The sequence below is a fragment of the Limtongia smithiae genome (genome assembly GCF_038497785.1).
Source record: "Limtongia smithiae strain NRRL Y-17922 unplaced genomic scaffold V1518scaffold_16, whole genome shotgun sequence".
In the NCBI taxonomy this organism is placed as follows: Eukaryota; Fungi; Ascomycota; class Lipomycetes; order Lipomycetales; family Lipomycetaceae; genus Limtongia; species Limtongia smithiae.
Window position 1 is genome coordinate 57250 of NW_027117637.1, and position 25721 is coordinate 82970.

General features: G+C 57.3%; 14 protein-coding genes across 14 annotated transcripts; 6 read left to right on the plus strand and 8 right to left on the minus strand.

Annotated features, from left to right (window-relative positions):
- The first annotated feature begins 1 nt into the window (after position 1).
- V1518DRAFT_423014 (ribosome biogenesis protein Nop16) lies at positions 2-774 on the plus strand. The gene is made up of 2 exons (XM_066905594.1): positions 2-169; positions 220-774. Exons 1-2 carry the CDS (start codon positions 24-26, stop codon positions 722-724), a joined length of 651 nt encoding a protein of 216 aa, XP_066757163.1. The 5' UTR covers positions 2-23; the 3' UTR covers positions 725-774.
- V1518DRAFT_423016 (mannose-6-phosphate isomerase) lies at positions 716-2194 on the minus strand. Its single transcript, XM_066905595.1, has 3 exons — positions 2126-2194; positions 1966-2075; positions 716-1918 (listed from the first exon to the last, which is right to left on the minus strand). The coding sequence occupies exons 1-3, from the start codon at positions 2154-2156 to the stop codon at positions 764-766; spliced, it is 1296 nt and encodes a 431-aa protein (XP_066757164.1). The 5' UTR covers positions 2157-2194; the 3' UTR covers positions 716-763.
- Positions 2195-2714: 520 nt separating this feature from the next.
- V1518DRAFT_446943 (Alpha/Beta hydrolase protein) lies at positions 2715-3905 on the plus strand (the record flags this gene model as incomplete). Its single annotated transcript, XM_066906475.1, has 6 exons — positions 2715-2768; positions 2824-2872; positions 2935-3164; positions 3226-3512; positions 3567-3739; positions 3796-3905. The coding sequence occupies 6 exons, from the start codon at positions 2715-2717 to the stop codon at positions 3879-3881; spliced, it is 879 nt and encodes a 292-aa protein (XP_066757165.1). The 3' UTR covers positions 3882-3905.
- V1518DRAFT_130032 (stabilization of polarity axis-domain-containing protein) lies at positions 3780-6178 on the minus strand. Its single transcript, XM_066900720.1, has 2 exons — positions 5632-6178; positions 3780-5576 (listed from the first exon to the last, which is right to left on the minus strand). Exons 1-2 carry the CDS (start codon positions 5859-5861, stop codon positions 3929-3931), a joined length of 1878 nt encoding a protein of 625 aa, XP_066757166.1. The 5' UTR covers positions 5862-6178; the 3' UTR covers positions 3780-3928.
- Positions 6179-6405: 227 nt separating this feature from the next.
- Positions 6406-8628, minus strand: V1518DRAFT_378085 (fungal-specific transcription factor domain-containing protein; the record flags this gene model as incomplete). Its single annotated transcript, XM_066901598.1, has 3 exons — positions 6406-6780; positions 6826-8209; positions 8306-8628. The coding sequence occupies 3 exons, from the start codon at positions 8626-8628 to the stop codon at positions 6406-6408; spliced, it is 2082 nt and encodes a 693-aa protein (XP_066757167.1).
- A 527-nt stretch (positions 8629-9155) lies between these two features.
- Positions 9156-10259, minus strand: V1518DRAFT_439309 (RmlC-like cupin domain-containing protein; the record flags this gene model as incomplete). The annotated part of the gene is made up of 2 exons (XM_066906392.1): positions 9156-9880; positions 9929-10259. The coding sequence occupies 2 exons, from the start codon at positions 10257-10259 to the stop codon at positions 9156-9158; spliced, it is 1056 nt and encodes a 351-aa protein (XP_066757168.1).
- A 309-nt stretch (positions 10260-10568) lies between these two features.
- Positions 10569-11456, plus strand: V1518DRAFT_377996 (uncharacterized protein; the record flags this gene model as incomplete). Its single annotated transcript, XM_066901595.1, has 1 exon — positions 10569-11456. The coding sequence occupies one exon, from the start codon at positions 10569-10571 to the stop codon at positions 11454-11456; it is 888 nt and encodes a 295-aa protein (XP_066757169.1).
- Positions 11330-13343, minus strand: V1518DRAFT_423031 (LMBR1-like membrane protein). Its single transcript, XM_066905596.1, has 4 exons — positions 13186-13343; positions 12876-13138; positions 12658-12819; positions 11330-12607 (listed from the first exon to the last, which is right to left on the minus strand). The coding sequence occupies exons 1-4, from the start codon at positions 13186-13188 to the stop codon at positions 11491-11493; spliced, it is 1545 nt and encodes a 514-aa protein (XP_066757170.1). The 5' UTR covers positions 13189-13343; the 3' UTR covers positions 11330-11490.
- A 665-nt stretch (positions 13344-14008) lies between these two features.
- On the minus strand, positions 14009-16310 carry V1518DRAFT_423033 (uncharacterized protein). The gene is made up of 3 exons (XM_066905597.1): positions 16218-16310; positions 14967-16149; positions 14009-14913 (listed from the first exon to the last, which is right to left on the minus strand). Exons 1-3 carry the CDS (start codon positions 16262-16264, stop codon positions 14401-14403), a joined length of 1743 nt encoding a protein of 580 aa, XP_066757171.1. The 5' UTR covers positions 16265-16310; the 3' UTR covers positions 14009-14400.
- Positions 16311-19155: 2845 nt separating this feature from the next.
- Positions 19156-19564, plus strand: V1518DRAFT_423039 (uncharacterized protein). Its single transcript, XM_066905598.1, has 2 exons — positions 19156-19201; positions 19259-19564. Exons 1-2 carry the CDS (start codon positions 19178-19180, stop codon positions 19490-19492), a joined length of 258 nt encoding a protein of 85 aa, XP_066757172.1. The 5' UTR covers positions 19156-19177; the 3' UTR covers positions 19493-19564.
- V1518DRAFT_423040 (topoisomerase II-associated protein PAT1) lies at positions 19516-20924 on the minus strand (the record flags this gene model as incomplete). Its single annotated transcript, XM_066905599.1, has 2 exons — positions 20824-20924; positions 19516-20777 (listed from the first exon to the last, which is right to left on the minus strand). Coding segments are annotated over exons 1-2 (1304 nt in total), but the record flags the coding sequence as incomplete, so codon positions are not given.
- A 207-nt stretch (positions 20925-21131) lies between these two features.
- V1518DRAFT_388169 (40S ribosomal protein eS4) lies at positions 21132-22088 on the plus strand. Its single transcript, XM_066901727.1, has 2 exons — positions 21132-21255; positions 21303-22088. The coding sequence occupies exons 1-2, from the start codon at positions 21175-21177 to the stop codon at positions 22005-22007; spliced, it is 786 nt and encodes a 261-aa protein (XP_066757174.1). The 5' UTR covers positions 21132-21174; the 3' UTR covers positions 22008-22088.
- On the minus strand, positions 22024-24092 carry V1518DRAFT_442814 (Metallo-dependent phosphatase-like protein). The gene has a single exon (XM_066906441.1). It carries the CDS (start codon positions 24037-24039, stop codon positions 22153-22155), a length of 1887 nt encoding a protein of 628 aa, XP_066757175.1. The 5' UTR covers positions 24040-24092; the 3' UTR covers positions 22024-22152.
- Positions 24093-24255: 163 nt separating this feature from the next.
- Positions 24256-25637, plus strand: V1518DRAFT_439315 (DnaJ domain-containing protein; the record flags this gene model as incomplete). Its single annotated transcript, XM_066906393.1, has 2 exons — positions 24256-24331; positions 24391-25637. 2 exons carry the CDS (start codon positions 24256-24258, stop codon positions 25635-25637), a joined length of 1323 nt encoding a protein of 440 aa, XP_066757176.1.
- Between the last annotated feature and the right edge of the window lie 84 nt (positions 25638-25721).

A 25721-nucleotide genomic window follows, 5' to 3' on the forward strand; every position in this document is an offset into this window, starting at 1 on the left:
TCAACATCTTCAGCTCCATCACAATGACTTCCGTCCGCCGTCGCCGCAAACAAAAAGCAAACGCGACCAAAGTCACCCGTCGCACGAACGACAAGCGCCGCAAAGTTCGTATTAAGTCCAACGCCATCATCGCCGCAAACTGGGATGAGAAGCTCACTCTCTCCCAAAAGTGCGTTTATGTCCTCACACCGTGTGCGTACCGTGAACTAACCACTACAGCTACAAAAAACTTGGCCTCACCTCTCGCTTAAGTCGGCCGAGTGGCGGCGTTGAGAAGGAACTCAAACCCGCGGTTGTGGGCGAAGATGCACTCTTCGCTACGCCTTCCGATGTCCCAACTATTGCGACCACACCCACACCGGCCCCTGCCATAACCGAAGCCAGAATCATCCGCGATCCCGTTACCGGCGCCACGCGCGTCGAATACATCACGCCCACTGCTGCCGCCAACTTCAACGACGACGACGAAGCTCCGCTTTCCGCTCTCGCACCAGCCAGTGCCGACACAGACGTCGTCCGCCAACTCCAAGAACTCGCCGATCGCGGCGAACGCTCGCGCCCACGCACACAGTCAGATCGTGAAGAGCACTGGCTACGCGAGCTCATCGCCCGATACGGCGACGACTACGTCGCCATGTCGCGCGACCGCAGACGGAATATATGGCAGCAGACCCCCGCTGATATCCGGCGACGGGTGAGCAGGCTGCGGAAATGCCTCAAATAAACTGATATTACACATATACAACAAATACACTCTATAGAACTATGCCTCGCAGAAGGCGGCGTAGGTGACAAGCGTGCCGGATGTGCTGTCGTACACAATATCGGTGTGCGCGCCCACAAAGAAGACAAAGCCCGGCTTCGCGACAAAGCACACGCTGCCGTCCGCGGTCTTGATCGTGCCCTCGCCCTCGGTGACGACAATCACCGTCGGCCCCTCCAACCCCTCAATCGTCTCCGTCTTGCCGTTCTCGAGCGCGGTACGCAGCACCGCAAACTCCGGAATTGGGGGATCGTACAACTGCGCGACGCCGTCACCTTTCGCACGCGCAAAGCCTGCAGGCTTCATTTTTTGTTCCTCAACCGGCGCGCACTCATACGTGAGCATCTCGACGAGGTTCGGCACGTCCTTGAACTTGGGCGTGAACCCCGCGCGCACGACGTTGTCACTCGCCGCCATACACTCGATGATATCCCCCGAGATGTACGCGTGCGGGTCTTTCGCCTTGAGAAAGATGGCCTGCCCCGCAGTGAGGGTAACATAGTTGAGCAAGAACACGCCGCAGAAAAGACCGATGTCAAGCGGAAACTGCTCGTTGAGGCGCAGGATCAAGTCATCGAGGACCGCATCGACGCAAACTGCAGTCGCAGACGCGGCGGACACGCGGCCGATGAGTTTCTCAGCCTCGCTAGTGATAGTCGCAGCGGGCGCGGTCATGACCTTTTCAAACAGTGCCTGCAGATACTTCTTGTTCGCCGTCTCGTCCGCAACGGTCGCAGGCTCGTCGATCACTCCGTTCTCAAATGCAACCGCCGCGGCATCGCCCACGACCTTGCGAAATTCCGGAACCGCGCTCAAAAATGCCTTAATCTCTTTAGCGGGCCGGAACCCGCAGAATCCTTCAAAGTCGTCCAGTGCGATGGCCATCTCGGGCTTATGGTTATCATCGGGGTAGTTCTTGGGGTCTGCCGCGTGCAGGATCTTTGCGAGCGACTTGTCGGGATGCGCCTGGATGGAGAGCACCTTGCGGATGGACAATACCTTGAAAAGGAACGGCAGCGACGCGGAGCCGGAATCGGCGAATTTGGAGGCCACGTCGGCACCCACGAGGCTCGCGTCCGCGGCGAGGAGGGAGTGTAGCGTGGTCTGGGTGGAGAGCTCCTTCGAGGGGACAGACGGGTGCGTGCCCATCCATAGCTGTGACGGTTAACATAGCACACGCAGCGATACAAAAGCAGACTCGCCTCGGCGTAGGGGGTATTCTCCTCAACGGGGAACGACGGATCCGTGGCGGCGGCAAAGTTCGCAACCGCGGATGTCGCGCCGAGCTTGCCCCAGTCGTACTTCTGTGCGCCTGCGGCAGTTAGATGTGCGCATATATGTCGCATGTTGGTCACTACATACCGCACTGGAGCTGGATGAGAGTGTGTGACATGGCGAAGTGTGAGGGAGTGTAGTCGGAGCAGTGAGGAATAGAAGGAAGGGGCCGTGGCGGCAGCACGTCCTCGAGGCTGCATGCGCCGCACGTGTCGCGGCGTACACGTGATTTTGGGAGGACGCGAGCATCAAGTAACGCATCACGTGATACGCTCTTCGTGTGACTCGCTGTCTGCCGCATAATCTGCGGTTAGGGTTAGGGCTCGGTTGGCGCCCCTTCACGCAGTTCCTCCGCCGCGACGCATTTTTCTTCAATGTTCTCGATCGTGGGGGGGGGGGGGGGGGGGTGCTAACTCTTAAATACAAAACCATGTAGAAATCTGCTTATTGCACACGAGAAGGGTGTTGCGAAATGAGCGCTATGAGCCTCTGTCTCGTTTTGCGCCGTGTCGTCATCGAGGACTGCGCGGCTTAAAGCCTCCGTCGCTAAGCAGCCTGACCCCGAATCAGCTGCACAGTACCCCGAGTCCACGTCTGCGAAATAGCCTCCGCATCATTCCCGTTCTCTCTTTCCTCCTCCTCCTCCTCCTTCTCTTCCTCTACTGCCGACTCCGAAATGCCGACGTCAGAGTACTCCTTCAACGGCGCTGACTTCTACACCAAGATTGCGGCATGTGCAATCACTCCATCACGCCTCGGCTCGACCAGCTGACTGACCGACACAGAACCCCCCCGATGGCGTCGCGACCATCGCCAAACTCTTGTTCAACCACGGTACTACCTCTCGTCCTGTGCTCCTTAGCCACTATGCATTGTATACTTGGCTAACAAGACAGGCTTCGCGGAACACGTTGAGCGCTACGAAGACTTCTTCAGAACCGTCAATGCTGCCGGCATTGCTACTTTCGCCTTCGACCAGCGAGGCGCGGGACGCACGTCTCCGAACAAGAAAGATTGGGGACATACCGACTCTGTCGCGTTGTTTGCTGATTTAGATTACTTTGTCGAGAAAGTTGTGAAAGACGATGCGGACGGTGTGCCGTGGTTCATGATAGGCTTCAGCATGGTACGTCTATGAGCGTCACGATGCAGAGCGACAAAGGGCGGAAGATCGCTAACTTGTACAGGGCGGTGGTATCACGCTCGACTATGCAGTGCACGGCACCTACAGAGACCTCTTTGCTGGCTACATCGGCGTATCCCCCCTAATTACACTCCATCCCCGCACGAACCCTCCCGCGCTGATCTACTACGCGCTCCTCGGAGTCTCGAAACTCCTCCCGAACTTTCAATACTTCACAGGCCTTGACTTTGAATTTTTGACGCGTGACCCGCTGCAGCTTGCGATCGCAAAAGACGATCCATTGTTGCATGCGACATGTACCTTGCGGCAGATGTCTCAGATGCTTGATCGGTAGGTTTGTGAAGATGTGGGGAAGGCGGGAACACTTCTGACCTACGTACGCAGTGGCGCGAAGCTGCTGCAGCCACACTATATCGCAGGGATCGTGCAGCGACCGGTGCTGGTTATTCACGGCACGGGGGATAAGATTAATCTCTACGACGCGTCGAAGAGGTTTATCGACATCGTGCCCGTGCCCGACAAGACCCTGATCACCATCGACGGTGCCTACCACGAGCGTAAGTCCCCTCCCCGCCGCCGCCTCCCGCGCTGTGTGTCCCAACTAACCCTCTAGTCCACCACGACATCGACGACACACGCACACAGCTCTACACTGGTCTGCTCGCCTGGATCACTCAACACACACACGCGAAGCTATAGCTTACTAGTCTGTCTATAAGGTCATGAATTATTCACCCAAAAACACCTCACTGCGTGCCCTGCTTCACGCCCTCCATCCGCACAAATGCAGCCTTGAACATCATGTTGAGCTTATCATAAAAATGGTAGCCCGCTGGATGCAGCGATATTCGGAGCAACAACTCATACGCCGCCATGCGGGCGTCGAGCGCGCGGTGAAACAAACCAAACGCAAGCACTTCGAGCCCACCGCGGTGTTCCGGCATGAGCGCGAGCAACTCGGTGATCTGCGCGGCGGTGCTCACACCATCGCGTAACGCGATGTATATCTCTGCCGCACCGCGGGGACTGAGTTTTGTTCGCCGCAGGCGCTCGAGTTGGTGTTGCGCGTCCAGCGTGCGTATCCGTGTCGTGTCCTTTGCCCGCGCGCGCATGTCAGAGATGAAGTACTTGTAGCTCGTGGTCGCTTTCCAGCCTTGTATCACATGTGCATATAAATTTATCTCCTCGAGTTTGTTTGCACCCGAGCTCCATATCGCGCCGTGGCCGCGCACGCTGAACCCAGATTCTGCGCGCGGCCAGGGTGAAGTGGATGAGGATGTGAGCGGCGTGTCGGTATTTGGAAAATGTAACTCATCGTATGCAACTGCAATTTGTAGAAACCGGTATACGTACTCGCGCACCCGGTCGCGGATTATACTCTCGGAATACCGTTCGGCGAGCATATGTCGCAAATCCTCGATAAACTTGACATCTATCGGATCTTCAAACTTCTCAACCCGCATGGTCGACGTCGTTCCCATCCCACCATCGCCCGAAAGCATCTTTCCAAGCTGCGTCTCATCCGGGCGCGCGATTTCGGATGACACCCGCACCTCACCGGTGCTGAGGTCGCATAACACATCCCACCACCCCGGGTGACTTGCAAAGGTAGGATTCGTCGCGCCGGCGATATACCCCGCGCCCTCGCGACTGGCCACGAATACGTCATCCACTTGGCCTAACTCTGCGTATGGTAACGCACGTGCGGTGAAGCCGCGTAAGCAGCCTGAGCTCGCGAGCGCGCACGCGGCGAGCACCGCGTCGACCACGTCCGACGTCGGCCGTCCATGACCCAGAAACAACACACGTTTCTCGGTGATTATAGCGTTGAGGAGTACGATCAGCGCATGTGTAGGCCGCGTCGATGAGAGTGTTAAATGCGCATGCCGCCGATCAAGCAACGACCGCGGCGGCGCATTGACAATCGCGCCCAGTAACGGAATCAACGAGGTTCCACCGACCCTTTCTTCAGATATTTCAACCGGAATCCGCATCGGAATCTCAAGCGCGTTGAAGCGCACCTTCGACTCATAAAAATGCGTATCAAAATTTCCGCCCCGCCCGGCGCTATCGCCCGCGCTCCCCGCGCGGAGAGCTTTTATCTTACCACGTTCAAACTCGGGGAAACTTTCGACAAACATGCGTCGCGAGGGGGTAGCGGCTAATACTGCGAGTTCCGCCGGTGTGAAGTTAGGCATACCCGCGAGGGAGAAGTTGTTGGCGCAGTCGTATAGTTTCTTGAGCGTGTCGCTTGGCGTAGGCGAGTTGGTTTGAGACGAAGTAGATATAGATGGGGGTGGGAATAAGTCGGTCATGGCTAAGAGAAGGAGTGGTTTGAATGATTCCACGAACGGGTGCGGTGTCGCTAGGGCAAGTGCTCTCACCCGCGCGCCACTACAAACGTCAGTCTTCCTCTCCCATCTTCTCTCAGCTTGAAGGAAAGACTCACCGTTTTGCGTCGACGCTCCTCCGTGAATTAACGAGATTAATAAAATACAACCTCGTCCGTCCAGCATCATCTACATGCCCATTACTCGTTGCGCTCCCGCGGCGTAAGTTGTGTGAGAAGAACACCGTCCAGTCTTGTTCCCTTGAGTGCGCCTGGTCCGGCAACATCAGCGCCGCCAGTAGCCTGTATAGCGGGGACGGAACGGGGACGTCAGCCTTTCTTGTTGACATCACGATGAGAAAGGGGGGAACAATGAGCAAGCAACATACCCCTCGTCGCCGTCGACACGGGACGGATACTGGTGCGTGACGAGCGGGCCTTTGTCAACATCGAACTCTGCGGCCAGCACGTGGACGACATGGCGTGGTGTGGTCGCCATGGCAGCAGGCGTGTGTTTGTCGTCGAAAAGTTGTAGCCGCTCGGAGATGAAGCGTACGGACGACGTGTGCAGGGGGTTTTTGATCGATGAGCGAAGATCTCGAAGGCCTCGATGATTGCCCCTTAAAACGCACGTACCGCTTGGCTCAGCACACGCCCTGAGGGGCTCGTGTGTTTGCCTAGATGGGAAGCTACGCCTGTAGTGTTCGATTTTGTGCTATAAAGACGACTCCTCGTCAAAAAATGGGACGCCGGTGTACACCATCTCGTTCAGCCATCCGAGATCTTCCATCAGCTCATCAAACCCCCCGTACTCGTCCTCTCCATCTGCCGGAGTTCTCCCGAGAGGTGCCAACGCAGCGCCATCCACACGCTGTCTTTCCTGGACTGTTCTCGTTAGCTCCTACCCACGACCGATCCGCTCCTAGAAAACTCACTGGCCATCGCGTCAACCCGGTTCTTCATCTTCATCAAAAACTGCAAATACCGCCCCGACAAACTAGTCTTCGTCTGCAAAACTTCCGCCGTTTTTTCGATATTGACCCACGCGCGCTCTACTTTCGCCGCATCTACATCCCGCCATACCGCAGGGACTAGCCGTGCCATGAGCAGTACCGCTGCTGCGGTGTACGCGTAGAAAAGATTGTACCACCATATCGGTCCGCGCGCGTGGCTTTGTTCGTTGATCAGCGTGAGTTCCGCGAGTGCGACTGAGGCGTCGACACACAGTTTTGAGCAGTACACAGAGGATGAGACTAAAAACGAGTCGGCCTCGGGACTGCTCCACACGTCGGGGACATCGCTGGTCGGCGTCACTGGATTAGTGGTATCGGCCTGTGTTCGCAGCAGATGCGACAGTGTGACGCGGAGGAGAATAATCCGGCCGTGCAAATACCGTGACAATAAAATTCGCCCCTGTCGTTGTACGCGATCGTCCAGTCCGGATACATCCACGGTCTTACTAAACGCGCGCAGAAACCACGGGACAGACTCTCTCCACGCAGAGAGTTTCTGGATATTGTCGGAGATGCACTTTAACTCATGCTCCCAGCTGTCTGATTGCCGATCTGCGTAGAGGTCGTGTAGGATCGCATCGATGATGACAAAGAACCTTACAGAAGCGACGAAGAATGCGGATAGGGGCGGCTGGTTGGGTGGTTGTCGGCCGATGCCCTCGGGGGATATATGTTCGTCGTCCACGCTTACCGGTGCTGGTATGGCGAAGTTGTCGGAGATCATAGACGGGCGGCCTAGGGTCATGGCGAGTACTTTGTCGAGAAGGATACATCCCCACCACACCCTCCTTCGCATCTCGAACTCAACCCAGTCCTTGCATGCCGACACGTCACAGTCGACGTGTAACCCGTTCGACTGTGCGATGCGGATCGTCAAGCCCATCAAGTTCCAGCACATGTTTGCACGTTTCGAGCCTTGTAAATACTGGCACATCAGCAATAAAGCCTGGATCATCTCCAAATCCCCTGCCATATCAAGGTAATCCAACCGCAGAACTTTCGTCGCACGCTCAAAGTATATGCTCAACGACTTTTCCCTATTTAGCACAGGAATATCATCCGAGAACTGCCCACCGAGGGCAAACACGATGTTGAGTGTCGCGTAGAAATATGGCCGCGACTCGAGCGAGAGCTGTCCGCTCCAGATAGACTCATATGTTGCCATGAAACTTGGCTTGTGCACAAATGGGTACAGGTTGTGCGTGTACTGGAAGTACAGACTCACGAGTAAATCAGCGAGTTTGCGTGAGGGTAGAATAATATCGATCGACGCGAGCTGCGTGGTCGTCTCGCTAGTACGCTGGTCCCGCGGAACAAGACTCGGCCGTGCGCGAGGGGTCGCGGTGCCACCAGTTGTCCGCACGACGGCAGACTTGAGTTGCTCCATAAACATATACGTCGACGAGCGCCCAAAGAACGACACAGGCCGCACAAACACAGGGGCAGACATATGTGCACCCATTGCGTCGGGGTTGTCATCATGGTACTTGTCGCGGGGGTATAGATCCGCATCGGCGTCGGCGTCGGCGTCGGCGTCGCTGCTGGCTGTCATCACATGTTTATCGTCTGTCGCGGATGCGTAGTGCGAGGCGGTGGAGGAGGGCGCGGAGGAGAGCGAGGAGAGTGGTGTAGTTGAGGAGGTTGATGTCATTGAGAGCGAGGGAAGTTGCCGTCCATACTCGGAACTCACGCCTGCAAGGATAAAGAGCGAGTTATTCGATGCTTCTTTCGCGAGCCGTTCCGTGATCTCCTCAAGATCTCTCGTCGCCGACGACGTCGACTCTCTTGTTGATGCGGTTCCCAAAGCCATCGCGGGCGCCTCTGCCGCCATCGCTGTCGCCGTCTCCGGCGTATTCGGCGTAATAGTACCCATACCTGTCGCAGTAATTACGGGTACATACCCACTACTCGCGGGCCTCCTCTTCCGCACAAGATATACGCACGTCTCCGGCAGCGGATTCCGCGTCGCACACGGAGCGCACATCGGCATCTGCCCGTCGCAGCGCACCTTGCGCTCGCGACAGAGCTCGCAGGCGCGCGCGATGCGCCGGCGTTTGGGTTGTACTGCGGAAGGGGACGTGCGATTGACGAAAGTTAGTTCCATGGTGTGGGGGAGAGAAGGAGCGGTAGAGGAGCGGAAGAGGGTGAGGGCTGCGGAGTTTGTCAAATAAGCCGAAGAAGTTGGTGTTTCCGAAAGCGGTGTGGAAGTCAGCAGTGCACGCTTATTGCGCTCTATGGTGTGCTCTATAATGGTTCTATCCGGTCAATTGTGCTAAGGAGATATCTAGAACAACAATCCAGTCCGTCTGGTGAAGCGTGGTGATCCATGGCGGAGCGTACGGCCGTCGGACTCGGCTGTAGCCACAGTTTGTACACGCTATTCTCACCATCACCACCACCACCCCAGTCAGCACCAGCGTCAGCCCCTGGCTTCTGAATTATTCTTTCTTACTCCGCTAAAATCTCAGATTATTGCTACTATAACCGTGTTTATCGCTCATCTTCTCTGGCAGCACCTTCCCGGTACGGAGCTCCGCCAAGTTTCTCTGCCGAAAGAGTGCATGCCGGGCAAGGCCGGGTAGTCCATGCTAGCACGCTCAATTGTATAACTCTCTCCTCCTCCGCCCCCCTCTACTCAATCACCCGCAACGCGTCCAGCTTCTGCAACAATGGCCTGTCACAGAACGAGAACAAATACGTCTTCTCCGTCGCGACGTGCGCGAACCGCGAGTACGCGGGCACGCAAAACACGTCTTTGTCGTTCCACACGAGCTTCGTCTGCTTGTCTCCCGAGCCGACGAGGGTGTATCCTTTGCCCTTGTACACGTGAAACACAAATGCGGTTGTCTCGAGGCGAGAAGGCGAAGACGTGCCGGCGTCAATGCGGTACGCGTCCGCGCCGACGACTGCAGAGAGCTCAGATCCGTCGTCGTGCTTGGAGTATCGATACGCCGCGTACGTGCCTGTCTGCATGTCCAGTGCGGCCTGCACATCTCCCCATTTGAAGACATAATCGCTCACGACCGCCTCCTCAGCGGGATATCTTGCGTGAGCATACTCCTCGGTGAAGTTAACGGGCACCTTTTGCCAAATCGGCAGGTCAAGCCCGTCCAGCCAGATAATCGGACCTTCGCCCTCGTTACCGTGGTCGTGCCATTTCCAGTTCGGCGTGAGGATCACGTCGCCTTCGTGCATGTAGATCTTTTGGCCTTCGACAGCGGTGAATCCGCGGGTGCCTTCGATGATGAAGCGCAGTGCGAAGGCGGTGTGCCGGTGTGCGGGAGCAGTTTCGCCGGGGTTCACGAGCTGGATGCCGGAGAAGAGGGTGTCGAGGATGCCAAAGCCGCCAGTCGCCTCTGCGTTCGTTAGCCCTGTCCACGCTGCTCACTATTACCAAGACGTACCAATTCCCGGGTTATTCAGCAACAAAACCCGTCTCTCTGCAAGCTCTGCGGGAATCAATCTCCCTGCCTCGATCATGCGCGGGCGCAACGAGCCCGCGTAATCCCATGCAAACGGCACAGCACGCGGATTCGGCACGGGTGGCGACGCGTCGGACAGGAACGTCCAGAGCGCACGTACATTTGCAGAGGGGAGAGTAGTCAGGAACTGCTGGTACTCGCCGCGCTGGACGACGTCCTCGTAGGACAAGTTTCCGCCTTCGGCATAGGACTCGAAAGTTGAAGTCGACGGCGCTGCGATGCTGGTGACGGTGGCGGTGGTTGTAGCGGACATTGTGACTAAATGTGATGTGCTGGAGCACATCTCGTGGAAGATCTCCGGGTTATATACGCGGTGCCATCGGGCCAGACTCGCGATGGAGACAGCGCAGTTGCCCAAAACAGCGTGTTCCGGGAGGAGCGTCGGGATACCCCGTTTGTGCAGTTTGCGGGGTAGCCTGCAAGTGGTGGGGCTCGGGATGACCCTGTTCGGCATTCCAAAAACGGAATCCCGCTCGGCTGCGGCGTCGTTCCTCCGGCCTTTATCTTTCTCCGCCCTCCCCGCAGTCTCTCCACCTCTGCCTCACCTGTATCCGCTTTGAAAATGGTCGTCTGGACACGTCTCATCCGCTTCAAGTCTGTCGCGACAGACGCAATCTACTTCGGTCAACCTATCCTCGCCGCCGCGAGCGAGGACATTGCGAGCACCTACGCCGCGGGCAGCTTGACAGCAAAAGTGATCACTCTCGGTGACGACTCGGACATCTTTTCCCCGCTCGCAAGCGTTTCCGACACAATTCTGCCTGTCACCGAGCTACTTGGTCCACTCACTCCGACGATGGTTCCTACCGTGCGCTGCATTGGGTTGAATTATCTCAAGCATATCCTCGAAGCCGGACGCACGCCGCCGCCGTACCCTTCATTGTTTTTAAAACCATCGAATGCGGTGGCAGGGTTTGACGAGCCTATCCCCGTCCCGAAAATCGCACAGGATGAGCAATCCGATTATGAAGGCGAACTCGTCGTTGTGCTTGGTAAGACAGGCACGAACATTCCAGTGGAGGAGGCACTCGACTATGTTGCGGGGTATACCTGCGGCAACGACGTCTCCGCACGCAAATGGCAACGCGATCCTGGTCTCGCGGGTGTGGTTCCGCAGTGGTGCTTTTCCAAAGGCTTCGACAAATCAGCGCCGCTCGGTCCCGCTATCGTCTCCTCCTCTATCCTCGGCGACGCAAGCGGGCTTGACCTGAAGACACTGGTCAACGGTGAGTTGCGTCAGGACTCGAATACCTCGGACTTCCTTTTCACCGTCCCTGCCCTCATCTCGTTTTTATCGCAAGGCACCACGCTTGAAAAGGGGAGTATCATCATGACCGGCACTCCTGGCGGCGTCGGCTTCGCGATGAACAAATACCTCCACGATGGAGATAGAGTTGACATTTGCATTGCCAAGATCGGGACTCTCACAAACACCATCGTCTATGCTTAGATATTTTGTAAGTTGCATTATAAATCCAAAACAGCTACAGTGGATTCATGCGCGTGCCCAGTTCATACCGAATCAAATCCCGTCCTTCCGCTCTATTCCCCACAAGTGCATCGTCCTCCCCGAATTCCTCCTGGAACCCCAAAAACCTCTGCACGCGGCCGTACAGGTTAAATGCGGAAACAGCCACGGGGATGAGAATGAACCGCGGCAGCCACGCAACGAAGTACATCCCAAGGGGAGTAAGGTTTATCGATTTCTCCAGGAACTCTTCGAAGACCGAGGAGGTTACACGCCTGGGAACCATGTTGACGTAGCTGTAACTCAGCGGGATTGTCAAGCGGCACGCCTGTGTCGCGTAGAATATCGCGGAGCGCCAATCCGTGTGCCGTTTAGTGAGGATAAAGATATTAAACAATCGCAGCTTTGCGAGGGATGAGTATGCAGCAAAACACATGTATCCGACAACAAGTAACGAAATAATCTCCTGCCCCACTCCAGACAACTGAGCGGAAATCACACCTAGCAACGAGAAATTAGTTCCCTCGAGACACTCGGACACAATTACAAGCGCGGAAAACACCGTAACAATAGCGCCATATGCGTAGCACAGAAGTGGACGCAGGCACGAGTAGTAGTAATACGCGAGCTGGGGTGGTAACCGGGTGTGTCGCAGACGGAAGCGCAGCACGCGGCTGCTCGGCGCGTCGAGGATGTCGAGTAACTCCACCGCCTTTTCGATCAATGCGTTCCACTCAGCTTCGTATCTATCCCGCGCAAACTTTGCTTTTTTAAACTGCACCGTTAATCCTGATAAATAATTCTCGTTCACCTTCAACCGTGAAATGCTCTGCGACGCGGGTACATCCTCCGCTTCCCGCAGCAGGCCGTTGATCCACTCTTCAAACGGTCCGTCCATGACTGGACGCAAGGATTGCACCTCCGCGGAGAGCGTGCGGTATGACATTCGGGATTCGGTAAGATGGTCGCTTAGTTTTGGAGCGTGTTCTTCAAGTGCTGCAAGTTGCTGCGCGGGATCGGCTTGCAGGAACAGCGAGCGGGGGATGTTGACCAGCCCGATGCCCATGAGCAGCATGGCGGTGATGAGTGCGTATGAGTGTGACAACGCGATGACCAGCGCTTTTAGCGAGGTACTACTTTATTAGCCTCATTCCTCTTAATCATGTCAGGCAAGGGAACTCACACGGACAAGCCCGCGTAGACGAAGAAGTAGATAAACCCGATGATGGCGAGCATGAGCTGTAACAGCTGATGCCTCGCGTTTGCGCGCAACGCATCGTAGAACTTCTTTTTGCTGTCCGTATGTCCTGACTCGAGATACGACTGCAACATCGGCAAGACGACCCTATACACGTCAGCTTCTTCTCCCTTCCTCTGCCCCGTCCATAAACAAGTGCATACCATGTCAGCGCAAACGACAACCAGTAAACGACCCTCCATATCGCAAACGTAGCACTCGAAGGCAGCGACAATAACGGCGTAGAGTCTGACGTCGAAGTCGCGAGATCGATGGGGACGAGGAGGATGATGGAGAAGGATATGTATACTGCGCAGAAGAGCGCGAGGAGCAGGTAGTTTGGCGTACGTGAGAAGGGACAGTAGTAGGTGATTAACAAGATCACGAATATACCGATCCAGGTAAAGCCGGCTACTGAGAGCCAGAGCTTAGGGGGTTAGTCCAGGAGCACAACTGATTCGGAGGTATACAGACCATTTTGTTGGATGTGCGTCCTGTACAACCTCAGACGCGTCGTCGCTCTCTCCTTCTATCTTCTTCCACTATCAAATCCCTCAAGCGGTCCGCACGTAAATCCACACGGAAGCGCGTCGTGAGCGTACAAGATCTGTTTGTGAATCCTGGTCTTCCTCCGGCGGCGCTGTTCCCGAAGTCCCGGTGCTGCAGCCACTTGAGCCGCACAATTACACATCACGTGACGATAACAATTGGCACGTGACTACGCGTGCTGTTCGTCTTCCCCGCGTCCCTTGGTTATCGCACATTCCTCATGTGCAGAAGGTAAACAAACCCCAAGACGAAGAGAAAAGGATGGCAGTCAGCATACAAGAACGCCCGCGCACGCCGACTATGAGTTCAGGGTTTGCTACGCATCATCGGCATACCCGAACGAAGTCGTTCATTCGCACACAGGAAATACCACCACCTTCCACACCGCCTTCTACTTCGTCGTCACGCGCGTCCTCGCCAATGCAGCGTGTACCACTCCCCCTGCCTCTCTCGCCGTCGCACTCACTCCGCCGCATTCGAGACAGCTTCGCGGCCGCTGCACCAACATCCCCCGCGCGGCTATCCTTCATTGACAACATATCGTCGTCACCTTCGACGACAGCGTCGTCGCCCACAGATTCCATGTTCACGGAACTTTTACGTCTTCGTGCGCGTGCTGAGAACTCAACTCTCGAATCTACGACCACCACAGCGTCAACAGCGCTGGCGCGTTCGCCTTCACTTCTGCGTGCTTTTTCGGAGAGAAAGAATACCCCTATTTCACCACCTCAGGATATTGACGTACTCACCGTGCTGGCACCGCCTGCAAACTTACGACATGCATCAGGGAACGAGGAGGAGCATATCCTCAAAGACGCGTATGAGCATATTCTCGCAAACTCAAATGATTTCGTGGTACGTGGGTTGTTGCGTGTTGTCAATTTCATGATCGCTGCGACGATGTACGTGTTACGACTTACACAGCACGGTGATCAACTCACTACTGCACGCACCCTTACACCTCGATCGGAGAATAAATCTGGAGGTGTCTCGCCATTGGAACCACTGATATGCAGATGTACACTCCACCTCCTCCAAGCAATGCTCTGGACACGGCACATAATCCTAGTACTATACATCTGCATTACAATGCTGTACCATGGGCCGTCCCGCTTCACCCCACCATCTCCGTCACAGTCATCATCGTGAATACGGATGATAGGAATTCGCAGCTCCTCTGTACCCAGCCCGACCACGGTACCCGCCTCGCTCCGAACGGCCGGGATATCCACGTCCACTTCCCCCACCGGCTCCACGATCTCCACGATCCCCACCACGCGGCCCGGTAGGCGGCGCAGTCTGCGGCGGTGGCGGTGGCGGTGGCGGCGGCTGCGCACCACCAGCGTGTCGTGGTCCACTCGGAATTTTCCCTGAAGGCGACTGGAATTGTTGTCTTAAAGCGCGCGGGCCGCTTGGTACTGTGGGTGGTAAGCCGTGTGCTTGTTGTTGCTGGCGCGCTGGCATGGCAGGTGGTACGGGGGAATGCGTGCGTCGGGCATCGGTGTCGTGTATTGGTGTATGGTGGCGTCGAGGTTCAGTGGGTGCATTGGTGAGCGCTGGATCGGCGTCCGCGTGGGGCGTGTTCTCGCGATGCAGCGCGCGGGGCTCGGCGCGTATCTCTGCTGGCCCTGTCGGCGCTGTTGGCGGTGCAGTCTATCTCATTATTAGAATCAATGCATTCGTAGGTGTTGGTATTGGATACTCGCCTGCTTTGCGGTGACATCCGGCGGCTCGTACGCATCGTCGTCGTAGTGACTCGCCACCACAGAACCTGCGGACGCCAGCATCGACGGATTCGCAGTCACTGCATTCATCGTCTCGTACGCGCGTGGTAACTGCTGTGCGTATCCTGCACTGCCTGGGCCTGTCGGCGCGCCTACTGGGGCTGTTTGTGCGGCGGTCATTGCTGCTGGTGCTGTAGGTATTGTCGCCATGGCCGTTGGTGCCGTCGGCACAAATCCTGTTGGTGCTGATGGCGCGACGGGCATAACACCCGCGGCAGCGACCGACAACGACTGCAACGCGCCGAGATACTGCTGCAAGCGAAACCAGTACTTCGCCCACATTGATGGCGACATTCCATTCTGATAATACGTATTTGAGTTATACGCCCCCGTGCCCGGCTCATCTTTCGCGTCTGCCTCGTCAAATCTCTCTTTTTCCAGATCCTCGCCGCGTTCTTTCCCGCGCGGCTGCGCCTTCTTTACTTCAACCATTTTTCCATTTATGGTAAGCGGCGAGTTCGCGACCGTGTTGTCGACACCGGAGTCTGATTCGAATGTGATGAAGCCGAAGCCACGTGAGCGCCCGGTTTCTTTGTCCATCATGAGACTCGCGTCGAGGATTTTTCCGAATTGCGAAAAGAACTTGTGAAAGTCGGAATCTGTGACCGACGGCGCGAGACCGCCCACGAAGATCTTACTCGTCTTCTCCTGCTCGTCCTTCGGAATCGCTCGCTTCGGATCGATTATTTTCCCATCGAGTACGTGTTCTTTGACCATAACCGTGTTCACACATTTCGAGTCCTTGAACGTCAGAAACCCGAATCCACGGGACCGGCCGGTGGCAGGTTCTCGCATGACTTGACAATCTGACACCTCCCCGAATTGAGAAAAGTATTTCAGTAGCGCTTCGTCGGTCGTATCCCAGTTCAAGCCGCCGATGAACATTTTACCATCTTCTTTGGATGATTCGGGTTCTCTAGCTGCACCCCCCCCAGAGCCTGTGGTGGTGATGGTGGCTCTGGTTGTGGGATCATCATCGTCGCTAGGGATGGGAGATTCGGGCTCTTCGTATTCGAGAGTTGTAGGTCGCGAGGAAGGTTTGGCGGCGAAGACCGGGCCGTAGATGGTGTCGCTGATGGGCGCGGCGGAGGTTTCCGTGTCGCCGCTGAGCGTGTTAGTCTAGCCGGACGTGGTGCGAGGAAGATGAGCCAGAAGAGCAGAAGATGTACGTACTAGAGATCGGTGAAGAGGTCGTCGTCCTCGTCCGTGAGTGTGGTCATTGTGTACTGTGCCGGAAGATGTGGGGAGGCGGTGGTGGTAGTGAAGATCAGCACGTTGATTTTCGCGTAGGAAGAACTCCCAGCGGCACCGCTACTTTATTCCCTCTCGCAATGCCATCTCTCTTACGATGATTACTTGTTTTCAGGGTTTATTGTAATTTGTATCGTATTATAGCAACTAAAATCGCACCTCCGTGACATCATACGTAGCCTCCGCCAATGGTACATCATACGTATTACAATACGTCTCCACCGCATACGTACTTCCGATCGCCGCGTCCAAACCGACTTTATACACCGCCTCGCGTATCGCGTCTTGCGATTCCATCGCGGACAACGTGATCCCCTTACTCGCAGCTTTCGCCTGAAACACGCGTACGGCGTGGTCGCAGGGGAAGCCGGAGTAATGCCATAGTAAGCAACTGCAGTGCCGACTACCGACGTCGACGAGGAAGACGTCTCTGTCGTCGTCGGGGGAGAGGGCTGCGGCGCTGATTACGTCTTCGACGCGGCAGGCATAGGGGTTAGTATAGACTTTGAAGATGTCCTCCATGTTCGTGTGCTGGACCTGCCAAAACGAGGTGTGGTGTAACCGCACGACCGCGTCCATGAGGCGCTGCTCTGCGAAGTTGCTGAGTGTGCGGCCCTCCGCCAACATGGTACTCGCCCGCGCGTGGCGTTGTGCGCGCATGTGCGCGGTTGTAGTATGTATCCGCACGACGAAATCCGGACAAATCAGCGTTATCCGCGGCCGCTGCGTAAGACACTCGACATCCACCTCCGGCATATCCTCCATATGCTCCTCCGGCTTAATCAAATCCCACTCGTCAAAGAACTGCGGCATGTACGCGACATTTACCCCGTACCTGCGCCCGGCGAATTTCGACTCCGCCCAGATGGAGGGCGGCCATGTGTCTGTGATCCACGCGCGGTCCGCGTCCGGTAGGCCTTCGGCCATGATTGCGTCGAATTCGCGTTCTGTCGGGGCGGAAGACGCGCGGAAGACGACGTCAGCGTAGGAGGTGTTGCCGACAGATGCGTAACGGAGGAGGAGCATTGTGTACATATAGTGCACACAGAGGGCGTGGGAGAGGGTATTATCCGGGAATACGTAGGACAAGGCTTCAGGCACGCCACCGAGGTAGTCAGAGACGAAGGTGAAGTTGTTGAAGTACTCTGAGATGTTGAAGCCGGCGATGAAAGGGGACGAGTGGGACGAGTCGGCATGGCAGATGTAGTCTGCGATGCCGGAGCGGATGTTTGTGAGGAACCAGATCCAGCTAGTTACGTTCTCCTCGCGCGTGATGCAGAACGCGAGGGGGAAGGGTTGGTTCTCCGCATCGCGCATGGCGGCGATGAGCATGACGACGTTGTTTTCGTGCATGTAGTCAACTCGGCCGAGTGCGATGACGGGGCGACAGAAGCGCGCGGCGTTAAGCGAGGTCCCAAAGGCCCAGAAGAAGCGACGGAAGTTGCATTTCGTGGGGTCGCGTTGAAGCGCACCACCGCCCTCCATGTCGCCGAGTTCGAACGAAGTGCGCGCGTCAGGATCCGCGCTTTCCATGTTGGAGCAGTACGAGGCGAGTTTCTCGTCGAGCTGGGAGCAGGCCGCGCGGTTGTGTAACAACATCACTGCGGCCTCGCGGGCGCGCCAGGCTTGCTTGTAGGAGACTGCGATGCCGTGGACGGTGCGCATGTGGGAGATGACATCGTTGGGCGTGTACGCGGGGTTGATACGTAGGTTGGGCACGATGCGGCGGGCGATCCACGAGGACGAGGCCACGGAATTGCGCGCGTCGCGCTTCACGCAGGAGTGCGTTGATCGGTACACAGAAATGACAAACGGCGGATCGTTGGGCGACTCGGCCGCGAGGACAGACGCCTTGGGGCAGGAGGCGTGGAGGTACCAGTCGCAGGCCGGGTCCTTGCACTTGACGGTGTACCTAATGGCGTTGGACTTGACGCAGGAGAACTCCCAGTTGTCGCGGACGGCGATGGTCTTCAGAAGGTCCTTGAGGTCTGAGCGGGATTCGAAGCGCATGCCGACGGCGAGCTCAGGCGTGGTGGGTGTATCCGCCTTGTCGAGGGCCGGCGGAGACGGTGGCCGGGGAACGGCGTAGTGGGACAGCTGGCGGAGCGCGGGCGGTTTGGCGATGGGCCGTGTGCGGCGGAGGGGGTCGACATCGGGGCGACGGAGAGGCGCAGCGGCGGCGGAACGGTCCATGGCGGGCAATGAATGCGACGAAAGCGGCGATGTTGTCTGGAGCGCAGTCCTCCGCAGGCACTGACCGGGATGGCCACCGCGCGGCGCGTCTCACTTGAGGGCAGGAGGCACAGGTCGTGACAGTGGCGAGCAGCGGAGTCGGTGCAGACGTGTGCGCGCAGTGTCTCCGGCCGCCCGTCCTTCGCGTCGTGCTCTCGCGGAGACAGAAGAGTCCTGGGGGATGGCGATGGCGGAGACGGACGCTGCGACCGCACTGTGGAACGAGACCCTCGCCAAGGACCCGCTTGAGCCACCGCGGATCTCACCGCCAGCAGTGGCGGCGATGAGCCAGTCCCTGCCCAGAACACACGCGACTCTTCACGGCCTGGTCCTCGCGACGGAGAGTTGAACACCGGCGCTGGCGCTGGCGCGGGCGGGCATCTTGTGTGCGGCGTGCACACACAGAGCCGTAGCCTGTGGCGTTGTGTGCTGTCCAGTGCACGAGGGTGGCTGTAATGCCCGGCATCGCCGTGGTGTAGATATGTACGCGTATAGCGGAGAAGGAGAGAAACCACGGCGAAGTGGTGAAGACGCGTGTGTTGTGGCTGCGCCGAAGCAGGGCGCGAACTGCGCACAGCGCACACGTCATCGTCTTCTCTCCCTGCTTAAATACCCTCTCCCGCTCCCTCCCTGCGACCCTGCCACCCTCGATGAGCAACTACTACAACAACCAGGTACGTGCAGTACGGGGTTCTTCTCCTCCTCTGGACTTCTCCGTCTAACGGCACCAGCCACCGCAGTACCCGCAGCAGGCATACGGCGGCTACCCCCAGCAGGGCTACCCCCAGCAGGGCGGCTACGGCCCTCCCCAGCAGCAGCCCTACTATCAGCAGCCGCCGCCGCAGACTATCTACGTCCAGCAACAAGCTCCGCCCCAGAACGACGACTGCTGCTCGTCCTGCTGCGCAACGCTCTGCTGCTGCTGCGCTCTCGGCGAATGTCTCGCCTGCCTCGGCCCCTGCTAGCCGGCCATGACAACACATAAACGTCGCGCTGTACGATAGATCGCATTAATACACAGCCTAACTACGCTCCCGCCCCACGTCCAAAATCCGCCGCGGCGCCTTCACCGTCGCAAACGCAATCTTCCCCAGCGCGCCCTCCACCATCAGCTGCTCGTGTTTGGGGTGCGCCTTCGCCAGCGCCACTGCCCGCTGCTGCAGCCGCTGCATGCTCTCCTGCTGCCGCCGCAGGCCGTAGCGCGACCGTCGGCCGTACTCGTTCAGGTACATCTCCGCGATGTCGGCCGACGACTGCGAGTCCCGTTGGCCGTGGAGTGCGGTATAGACCTGGTAGTAGAAGTCCTCTGTCAGGGGGTCCTCGGTGACCAGCTGCTGCAGCTGAAGACGCGTAATGTGGTTTTTGTCCGACGACGTCATGAGCCCGTTATACCGGGACAGCCGCACCGTGTTGATCTCGTCCTCCATCTCCCTCTCAATCGCAACTGACTGCTCCGGCGTCTCCTCTAGCCGCAGCGAGTCCACCCCGGCGCTCAACTCTGCTTCCGGCTCTCGCTCCACAAGCGCGGGTTGCACGTCTACCTGCGGCTGTGGCTGCGGCTGTGGCTGCGGCAACGGCAATGGCAACGGCAACGGCTGCACTTGTGGCTCAGGCATGTGCATGTACCGCCGCTGATCCTCCATATGCTGTGGCGGCGCCATGCGCGGTGGGGGGGGGGGCGGGTACGCAGAGTATCCGGGGTAGTGCGGCATCGGTGGATATCCCACGCCCGGCGGTGGCGGGGGTGGCAAAGGGTATTGCGAGTCGTAGGCGTACTGTTGTGCGTAGGGATGACTCGGATACATGTTTGGCGGCGGCGGCGGCATTGGAGCAGACGCGGTAGCGGCGGCGACGGCGGCGGCGGCCTTCTGACGCGCCATGATCTGAGCCTCAACTTCTTCAAGACTCAGTGGTTGCCGCTTCGCCGGGGCTGCTTGTGGTGGGGGAATGTCTGAGTCCCATAGCGATGTCATGGGCTTCAGCTCCGGGATCGCAAACACTTGCGGCGCCGCATTGGCAGGTGTCGCCGACTGATACGCCTTTGGAGCTGCTTGGCTACTCTGCTGCGGTCGCGTCTTCTTATGATATATCCGCTCTTCCTCCTGCAACTCTGGCCGCACGAGTGCCGTCTGGCCCGAGAAATCAAAATCCTTTCCGACAGTGTCGGGAATGTTGCCGAAGGTCTCGTCGTTTACGGTGTCGTACTCCTGGTCGAGGTCCTCCGCAAGGCCGTCGTATTTATCCTCGAAGCTGCATTGTGAGTGTGGGATAAGGCGGAGGGACAAGGATGACCTACGACTCGTGCTTGCCATCGAAGAAGGCATCGTCGCGCCGCGACTGCGGGTTCGCAGCGGGATCGAAGCCGAAGAAGGACATTATGGTCGTGTCGTGATACTGATTGCGCAGTGGAGATAGAACTACGACTGAACCGAGTTCAGACCAGGGCAGGGGTTGTGATATTGTGTCAGCTGTGGGAGTTGTACTCTAGGGGTAAGCCCTAAGCTAGGGCTCTCGCTATGCTGGCGTGACTGCTTTTGTGCGGCGCAGTGTGCACACCATTCAGTCTTCCTCCGCCGCGAATCTCGTCTTCTTCTCTCAGTGCGTCCCAGCAGCATCACCACGCTCATCCTCCACTCGTCACTCCACCATGGGCCGCGGACCTAAGAAACACTTGAAGCGATTGGCGGCGCCGTCGCACTGGCTCTTGGACAAGCTCTCGGGTGCTTATGTACGTTCACTGCATGTGATGAACGAGAACGAATGCTAACTCGTTAGGCCCCGCGTCCGTCTGCCGGTCCTCACAGTCTCGGCGAGTCGCTCCCGCTCATCATCTTCCTCCGCAACCGTCTGAAGTACGCGCTTAACGGCCGTGAGGTCAAGGCCATCCTTAACCAGCGCCTGGTGAAGGTCGACGGCAAGGTGCGAACCAACTCGACTTACCCCGCTGGCTTTATGGATGTCATCTCGCTCGAGAAGACCGGCGAGCACTTCCGTCTTGTGTATGATGTCAAGGGCCGGTTCACTATTCACCGTATTACCGAGGATGAGGCATCCTACAAGCTTGGCAAGGTCAAGCGCGTGCAGCTCGGCAAGAAGGGCATCCCTTACATCGTCACCCACGACGGACGCACCATCCGCTACCCTGACCCGCTCATCAAGGTCAACGACACCGTCAAGATTGACATTGCCTCCGGCAAGATCGAGTCATTTGTCAAGTTTGACACAGGTGCCCTTGCGTTCGTCACCGGCGGCCGTAACATTGGCCGTGTCGGCGTCATCACGCACCGTGAGCGCCACGAGGGTGGCTTTGACATTGTCCACCTCAAGGATTCGCTCGACAACTCGTTCGCCACTCGACTAGGCAACGTCTTCGTCATCGGCGAGGCCGGTAAGCCCCTTGTTAGCCTACCAAAGGGCAAGGGCATCAAGCTCTCCATCGCCGAGGAGCGGGACAAGCGTCGCGCTCAGGCTCTGAAGTAGTGTACGTTTGTGTGAATGTGTCGTCAATAAAAGTTGTTATTATAAACGAGTAGGATACCATAAATCATCTAATTTACCAACTGAAACAAATCCGTATCCCCATGCAAATGACTACCCCTACACTTCAAACACTAAAACGAAAAATCTAGTTCAGGCACTCGGTACCCCAGCGGCGGACATAGTCCTTGATGAGCTGCTGCACAGGCTTGCCACCGTAGCCTGAAGCAACCCAGTCCTCCATAGGAATGGAGGGTGCGATCTCGACCAGCGCGTTGAGAATGAACGGCTTCATAAAGTCGAGGAAGACGACGTCGACGGCCTCGGGCTCGACGCCGGACTCGGGAAACTTGTCCTTCGTGGCGACCGCGTTGGGGAGGTAGTATAGCGGGTACGGCTTATGGGGGGTGTCATCGCCGTCCATGCCAAAGTCGTCGATGGTGACGTATCCGGTGGTCTTGAGATCCTCCTGGTCCTCCGGGCGCTCCGTCGCGGAAATGAGCGATGCCATGACGTCCATGTCAAAAGTATCCCCAAGATTCGACTGTCGTACGCGCATGGTGCGCGAGATTGGTGTGGTGAGTTCCATCATGAAGATGTAATCCAGTGCGTTGAGCTTGTCGATGATCTTCTTCGCGATGTAGTACGGCATCTGCGGGAAATACAGCCACGCGTTATCGAAGGGGGACACGATGTAACCGGAGTCCACGGTGAAGATACCGGCGTACATGTCGTAGCGTAAAGAGCCGGAGTTGATGAAGATAAGACGGCTGTTGTCGTGAAGCGACGGGTCGTCAGATTCGAGGAGCTCAAGGACGTGCTCTTCAAGCAGGGTGAGGAGGCTGTTGGGACCGGGGTACTGTGCCTTTTCGAGGAGGTAGTCGGTGGGGACACAGCCGAACGGATACGACAGGTTGAGCATCTGGCGGGTATCATCGAGAATCTTGGAGATCTTCTTGCCGTTCTCGGTTCCGAAAGTGCCATGTTCACCAAGCGTAGTGTTGGATTGGTAGCTCAGCGAATACGGGTTGAAATCAAGGTATCGACGCGAGTACTTCAGCGGTTTATCGTAGTCGGCCTCGTCCTCAGACTTGCCTGGCTCGATGCCGGAGATAGAAACCCAGCCCACTGTCTCGAGGAAGCGTCCAGCTTGAAGCGCGGTCGCGCGGGAGTCGAGCACGGTGAAATCCCGCACGTGGGAGTGACCACCAAAGTACTGGATCGGGATACTCTTGTGCACGGCGCGGATGGCGCGGTGAATTGCCCACATCTCGGGCCAGAAGCGGATGGGGTAATGTCCAAATACGACGAATACGTCGATATTCTCTTCGCGGATGGCGGACTGGAACCACGCTTGCTGCACGACATCTTCGACGTCGGAGACACGAGAGTTGTCGCAGTTGAGCTTGAAGTCGAACAAGAAGCCGAAGGCCATGATGTTGATACCCTGGTTCTTCGTCGTGAAGCGGTACTTGCGCTGGCCAATATGCACCCACGAGCCATTCGACAGCATGATCTCGACATTCGAGGTCAAATACCGCCCATCAAAGTGCGGTGCGAGCTTATCGTATGTATGCTGCGTAACCTCACACTTGTACAGCTCGTGGTTTCCAATTGACATGAGATCAATCGGCGCCATCATCAGAATCTCCTGGGACAACTCGCCATTCAACGGCGTCGCGTCAGAAAGTCCATTTCCGTCATGCTGGTCACCGTCGTCGACAACAATCACATCCACGCCCTTCTCGTCCGCAAGCGCCTTGATGTGCTCGATGAAGGACGTATAATCGCCCCAGTCCGCGGAGAAACTGGGTTGCAAGAGATGGCCTGCAAGCCAGCCATGCGTGTCAGTGGTGCTGATGAAGTTAAGTTGGCCCCATTCGATAGGCCGCAGAGGCTGCGCGCGGGGCGGGGGAAGAGCCGAGGGTTGGCCCAGCGTAAGGACGTCTTGAGCGGCCATTTCGCCGGAAGCAACGCCGGCAAAACTCGCGGCGGCCGCAAGCGCAAGAGAGAACACGGCGCATGTCGCGAGCATGGTGCTGGTGCCGTCGGTGCGGGGAGTTGTTTGGCGGTGTACTATGGAGGTGGTGATGCGCGGATAAGAAATGGATGACAAACGGCTGGTGCTCAGATCTGCAGCTGCGTAGTTTACAGCATGCACGTGGTCCACGTGATGATCACGTGAGTATTGACGCGGCGCATTGAAAAATTTGAACCGCGACGAAGATCAAGACCAACGACGACGACGACCATGGCCGCTGTTCTGCCCGCGCCCGCTGCCGAACGGCTTGCGCAGGACGCCTTTGTCGCGCATGCTAAGCTGACGCGTGAGTTTTTGTTGTTTGTTTGTGCAGGTAGAGATCCTTAACTGACACCTGCACCGCAGCCTTCGTGACCCGCACCATCGAGCCCGTTGGCCCGCAATACCTCGCACATGCGCGCCGGGCGCTGCGCGGACGCACGTGGTCCGAGGACGAACGGATTGAGGCCGAATCCGCTGTCAAGAACGTGGAAGCGGACGTCGTTTCCGAAGATGAGGAAGAGGAGGATCCCGCCACGCTTGCGCGCGACCCTAAGGAGTGGAAGGGCCAAGATCACTACAAGGTGCTGGGCTTGTCCAAGTACCGTTTCCGCGCTACGGATGAGCAGATTCGTCGTGCCCACCGCAAGAAGGTGTTGAAGCATCATCCGGACAAGAAGGCCGCGTCAGGAGGGTTGGATGATGATGGGTTTTTCAAGTGTATCCAGAAGGCGATGGAGATCTTGTCGGATCCGGTGAAGCGCCGGCAGTTTGATTCCGTCGACGAGGAAGCTGATGTGCCCCCGCCTTCTCGCAAGGCTAAGGGCTCGTTCTATAAGCAATGGGGCCCGGTGTTCGAAGCCGAGGGCCGCTTCTCACGCAAGCAGCCTGTCCCCAAGCTCGGCGATGAGACCTCGACTAAGCCCGAGGTCGACGGGTTTTACGGGTTCTTTTACAAATTCGACTCGTGGCGCTCATTCGAGTACCTAGACGAGGACGCGCCAGATGACACGGACAATCGCGACCACAAGCGGCACGTCGAGCGCAAGAACCGCGCCGCACGCCAGCGCCACAAGACAGAGGACACCGCGCGGCTGCGTAAGCTCGTGGACGATTGTCTTGCGTTAGATCCGCGTATAAAGCAGTTCAAGGACGCCGAGCGCAAGGCGAAGGAGCAGAAGAAGTGGGATCGCGACGCGGACGCTCGCAAGGCGGCCGAGGAGGCGAAGAAAGCTAAAGAAGACGCCGAGCGTAAGGCGAAAGAGGAAGAAGAGCGTGCGAAGAACGATAAAGCTAGCTCGAAAAAGGCGAAAGAGGCGGCGAAGAACGCGAAGAAGAAAAACAGACGCACAGTCAAGGGTGCGGCGAAGGAAGTGAACTACTTTGTCCCAGCTGGTACGGACGCGTCCGCGGCAGTCATTAGTGAAGTACTTACTGCGGTGGATGCACTGGCCGAGAAGGTCGATGACGAGGCGCTCGCGGAGGTCGCAGGCGCGTTGACGGCGTCGGGTGTGGACAGTGCTGCCGTCAAGGCTGCGTATGCTGCGGCCGCGGAGAAGCTTGTTGCCGGTGGAAAAGCAAAGGCAGAAGAGTTTGCCGTTTTTTCGGTGTAGATCAAAAGTAAATAGAGAGAGTAACTGAATTGCACATGGTTACAGACACAGGGATTGAGAAGCGACGGTGACGGTGAATAATTT

Excerpts from the sequence above, each read along its gene's own strand:
- V1518DRAFT_423033 (XM_066905597.1), bottom strand. The coding sequence starts at position 16,264 with ATGACCACACTCACGGACGAGGACGACGACCTCTTCACCGATCTCTA. Across the intron at positions 16,150-16,217 it reads GACCTCTTCACCGATCTCTA|CGGCGACACGGAAACCTCCG; the intron begins GTACGTACATCT and ends TAACACGCTCAG. Across the intron at positions 14,914-14,966 it reads CGGATGTCACCGCAAAGCAG|ACTGCACCGCCAACAGCGCC; the intron begins GCGAGTATCCAA and ends ATAATGAGATAG.
- V1518DRAFT_130032 (XM_066900720.1), bottom strand. The coding sequence starts at position 5,861 with ATGTCAACAAGAAAGGCTGACGTCCCCGTTCCGTCCCCGCTATACAGG. Across the intron at positions 5,577-5,631 it reads AGGAGCGTCGACGCAAAACG|TGGCGCGCGGGTGAGAGCAC; the intron begins GTGAGTCTTTCC and ends TGACGTTTGTAG.
- V1518DRAFT_388169 (XM_066901727.1), top strand. The coding sequence starts at position 21,175 with ATGGGCCGCGGACCTAAGAAACACTTGAAGCGATTGGCGGCGCCGTCG. Across the intron at positions 21,256-21,302 it reads ACAAGCTCTCGGGTGCTTAT|GCCCCGCGTCCGTCTGCCGG; the intron begins GTACGTTCACTG and ends CTAACTCGTTAG.
- V1518DRAFT_423039 (XM_066905598.1), top strand. The coding sequence starts at position 19,178 with ATGAGCAACTACTACAACAACCAG. Across the intron at positions 19,202-19,258 it reads GCAACTACTACAACAACCAG|CCACCGCAGTACCCGCAGCA; the intron begins GTACGTGCAGTA and ends TAACGGCACCAG.
- V1518DRAFT_442814 (XM_066906441.1), bottom strand. The coding sequence starts at position 24,039 with ATGCTCGCGACATGCGCCGTGTTCTCTCTTGCGCTTGCGGCCGCCGCG.
- V1518DRAFT_423016 (XM_066905595.1), bottom strand. The coding sequence starts at position 2,156 with ATGTCACACACTCTCATCCAGCTCCAGTGCG. Across the intron at positions 2,076-2,125 it reads TCTCATCCAGCTCCAGTGCG|GCGCACAGAAGTACGACTGG; the intron begins GTATGTAGTGAC and ends TAACTGCCGCAG. Across the intron at positions 1,919-1,965 it reads AGAATACCCCCTACGCCGAG|CTATGGATGGGCACGCACCC; the intron begins GCGAGTCTGCTT and ends TAACCGTCACAG.
- V1518DRAFT_423014 (XM_066905594.1), top strand. The coding sequence starts at position 24 with ATGACTTCCGTCCGCCGTCGCCGCAAACAAAAAGCAAACGCGACCAAA. Across the intron at positions 170-219 it reads AAGCTCACTCTCTCCCAAAA|CTACAAAAAACTTGGCCTCA; the intron begins GTGCGTTTATGT and ends TAACCACTACAG.
- V1518DRAFT_423031 (XM_066905596.1), bottom strand. Across the intron at positions 12,820-12,875 it reads TTGTCGTTTGCGCTGACATG|GGTCGTCTTGCCGATGTTGC; the intron begins GTATGCACTTGT and ends TGACGTGTATAG. Across the intron at positions 12,608-12,657 it reads GTCTACGCGGGCTTGTCCGT|TACCTCGCTAAAAGCGCTGG; the intron begins GTGAGTTCCCTT and ends CTAATAAAGTAG.